This window comes from Gavialis gangeticus, unplaced genomic scaffold, assembly GCF_001723915.1.
Source record: "Gavialis gangeticus isolate Ggan-Ray unplaced genomic scaffold, GavGan_comp1, whole genome shotgun sequence".
NCBI classification, from domain to species: domain Eukaryota; kingdom Metazoa; phylum Chordata; order Crocodylia; family Gavialidae; genus Gavialis; species Gavialis gangeticus.
The window spans coordinates 150,935,634-150,939,004 of NW_017729025.1; the positions used below are offsets into that span (position 1 = coordinate 150,935,634).

Below are 3,371 nucleotides of genomic sequence, written 5' to 3' on the forward strand. Positions count from 1 at the left end.
TGTCCATTTATCCTTCTACAGCTATACATGCTCTGCTGTGCTGGCACATAGTATAAAATTTTGCTTTGTCAGTAAACCAAGCAGATGCAACTTAGAAAACACATCAGGGGGCAGAACGGCTGAGAAACACAATGCCATCAACCGTCCTTTGAGGAAATGAAAGTGCTGCAAAGTTAAACAGAGGCATGTCTTGTGAAAGAGACTCTCATTATCAGGAAATGAGCTCAAGTAAGAAACACAAGTAGTGTTTATGTATGTCCATGAAGGGTGTGCAACTGATGAACTTAGATGCCTCTATATTAACTAATGTGCTTCGCTGCCTTTTCACATGGAAGATTTGTACCCACATGGTTTTAAAGACAGATGGCCTTTAAAATATTATTATTGTCTATGAACATTTTGCAATGCTTAAATATTTACTAAAGATAACTATTTAAGTGCATAGTATTAGTGCTGTGATTATTTAACCAATTAATGATTAAGGAAATACTGTAATTCTTATGGGGCAGATAGACAATACATTTGCTGCATAGTCAAACTGGACCAGGCAGGCAATGTTTAGCCCTTCTCTGTTAAATTCCTCAAATCCAGGATAAATTTACCCACTGAAAAATGTGTAGTCACTTTACTTCAGGGGAAAATTAATCTGTAGAACTAACTAGTAGAGTAACTTGCTTCCCAGATCAGTTTTATCCCAGCACAGCCCTTTACTCAATGCAAATTGGCTCCCTCTCCACTTACTAACCAAGTAGTTCAGGCGGCTACCTTGGGCAAGATAGTCATGTGTCTGCTCCTTGCTATGCAAAGGTTGGAATGTTGTTGCACCTATGATGGTCCAGGAAATATGCAAGAAGCAAGGGTCCTTTGGTGATATCTTTTATTGGACCAACTGTATATTTGGGAGAGATGCTAGACCAGCTTTTGGGCACCAAAAGTCTGCTTCTTTCCCAGCCCTGAAAAAAGGCACTTTGTGCCCAAATGTTTATCTAACATCTCCCCCACTGTATAGTTGATCCTATAAAGGATACCTCCAAAAGACCCTTGTTTCTCCTTTACTACAGAGTAAATGAACCACAGAGTAAACTGCAGGATGAGTTACTCCATAGCAACTGTATCATGAATCCATACCCTTATTCTTACTTAGTAAAGCAAAGCAATTTATATTCTGAACTCTTCCCTTTAACCTGAATTATCATCTGTTGTTTAGTTAAGTTAAAACGATGAAAGACATCCCATTAACCAATGCACAGCTACAGGAGAATTATGGTTGACTCATTCATTTCTCCTTTCTTCACCAAAGGTATACCGAATTCCTTATTACGATGCCTGTGTCCGAGATTCCTGCGGGTGTGATACTGGAGGGGATTGTGAATGCATGTGTGATGCTATTGCTGCGTATGCCAAGGCGTGCTTAGATGTAGGGGTCTGTGTTGACTGGAGAGCCCCAGATTTTTGTCGTAAGTTTCTCTACACCTTGTAAAAACAGTGCGTCTGATTTATATTCCTAGCTTCTGTTCTTAACTAATTCCTTCCTGCCTGCTCTGAATCTGCTCTCAATTAACTGCATTCCATCAGTTGAAAAAAACCCAACCTTTTATCTTGTTTCTTTCTCTTTTTTTAGCTGTTTATTGTGACTTTTACAACACTCACAAAACAATAAGCAATGAGAACACTTATTACTATACGTACATGGATGAAGGCAACTGCACCTGGCACTACCGGCCTTGTAACTGCCCAAACCAAGATTACAAGTATGTCAATGTTGAAGGTAATGAGCTTTTATGCTTATAAAGCTGAAAATGCTAACATAATGGCTATTTTTACTGTGGTTTTAATCACTGATACTCTGAAAAAACAATGATGTTTCTACTGATGTAATCTTTGAAGATATGGTTAGTAGGGCTGTGCGAAATTTTGCCCAGCGTTTCATTTCGAAGCTGTTTTGATATGTTTCAAGCTCAAAACAGCAAAATCGAAATGAAACAAAAGCCTTCAGAACAGCTACAAAATGAAACAAGGGAACTTGAAACGTTTCAAAAGTTTTGAAATGTTTTAAGTTTCAAAACCAGGCTTACTGGCTTCAGTGCCAGTCCTAGCTGGCAGCACCCACCTCCTCTCATCTGGCAGGCAGATCGGAGGGCTCACCCGCACCCTGGGACGGCTGCGGGAACTGTGCTGGACTCCTCCTGGGGGTGCAGGGCACCAATCTGCCTGCCAGATGACAGACCAGCACTGGGAGCAGCCCGCACCTTGGACTGGGAAGATCGGTGCTGCTGCTGGCCCCAGGCAGCAGCACCTGGCTGCCTCCTGTCATCCGGCAGGCAAATCAAGGGCCCACACCCCAGAGAGAACTCCGGCACAGCCCCTGCAGCCCTCCCAGGGGTGCGGTTGAGCCCCCGATCTGCCTGCCTGCCACATTTTATGATTCCCCATTATAATCTATGGGAGAAACGGTGAAACAGCATCGAAAAGGCCAAAGAGTTTCAACACAACAAAACAGCGCTTTCGAAATTAAATGAAATGCAAAATGAAACATTGTTCCGTCGAAACGGAAGTCAAAGCAGAAGGGTCCTATTTCGCACAGCCCTAATGGTTAGTGTTATTCTAGTATGCCCATCTTCACTTTGGTACTACTGCTGTCACAATAAGTGACTGATTCACTATCTGTAGTATGCTTAGGATTGTAGCGATGTCATCCTCTCTTGAACACAGTAGAGTGACTAATGGGAGGGCAATCAGGGCACCAACTAGGAGGTGGGAGTGGAAGGGAAAGGTGCAAAAATAGCAGCTGCCCTTCAGCTGACTTGGCCACTGCTGCTACCCGATGCACTGCCACTGGCCTAGGGCACAGGATTGCCTGGTTATGTTTCTGCTTGAACAGGAAACTTATCAGATCAAGAGAATATCCCATGAAGAATTTGGAGATACTGCTAGTTAAATAAGCGGATTGCTATGTTAGAAGAGAAGAATGCTTACCGAAAAGAAGTTTATCTGAAACCTCTCTTCCCCGAAGAATGAGTAACATCTCTTCCTCCTTCTACAGGGTGCTACAACTGCTCAAATAATGAATACTTTGATGAAGAGCTGGGAACATGCATGCCTTGCAGTATGTAGAGATTTATACGGTTATTTTCTTTCTCTGCAAAAGCTAAAAGCAGAAAAAATGGAAAAGGTTGTAAATTTTAGATTAGGTATTTTATTCCTAATAGTTGTTATTACCTGATGCCTTTTCATCCAAACACAGATCTCTTTTGAAATAATTGTGTTGCTCTAATGCTAACTAGTGGTATGATGGTTAAAGGAGATACCTGAACGAAAGTAAGCAATTAAAAAAAAAAGTCAGGCTGTAAAGCATTGAAACTATATAGTAG

General features: G+C 41.6%; 1 protein-coding gene across 1 annotated transcript in view; it reads left to right on the forward strand.

Annotated features, from left to right (window-relative positions):
* Window positions 1-3,114, forward strand: part of MUC6 (mucin 6, oligomeric mucus/gel-forming) — a 58,805-nt gene extending 55,691 nt beyond the window's left edge. Inside the window, exons 27-29 of the mRNA XM_019519989.1 lie at window positions 1,301-1,457; window positions 1,622-1,768; window positions 3,044-3,114. Coding sequence (XP_019375534.1) covers window positions 1,301-1,457; window positions 1,622-1,768; window positions 3,044-3,114 — 375 coding nt within the window. The remainder of the gene's footprint in view (window positions 1-1,300; window positions 1,458-1,621; window positions 1,769-3,043) is intronic.
* Window positions 3,115-3,371: the final 257 nt, after the last annotated feature.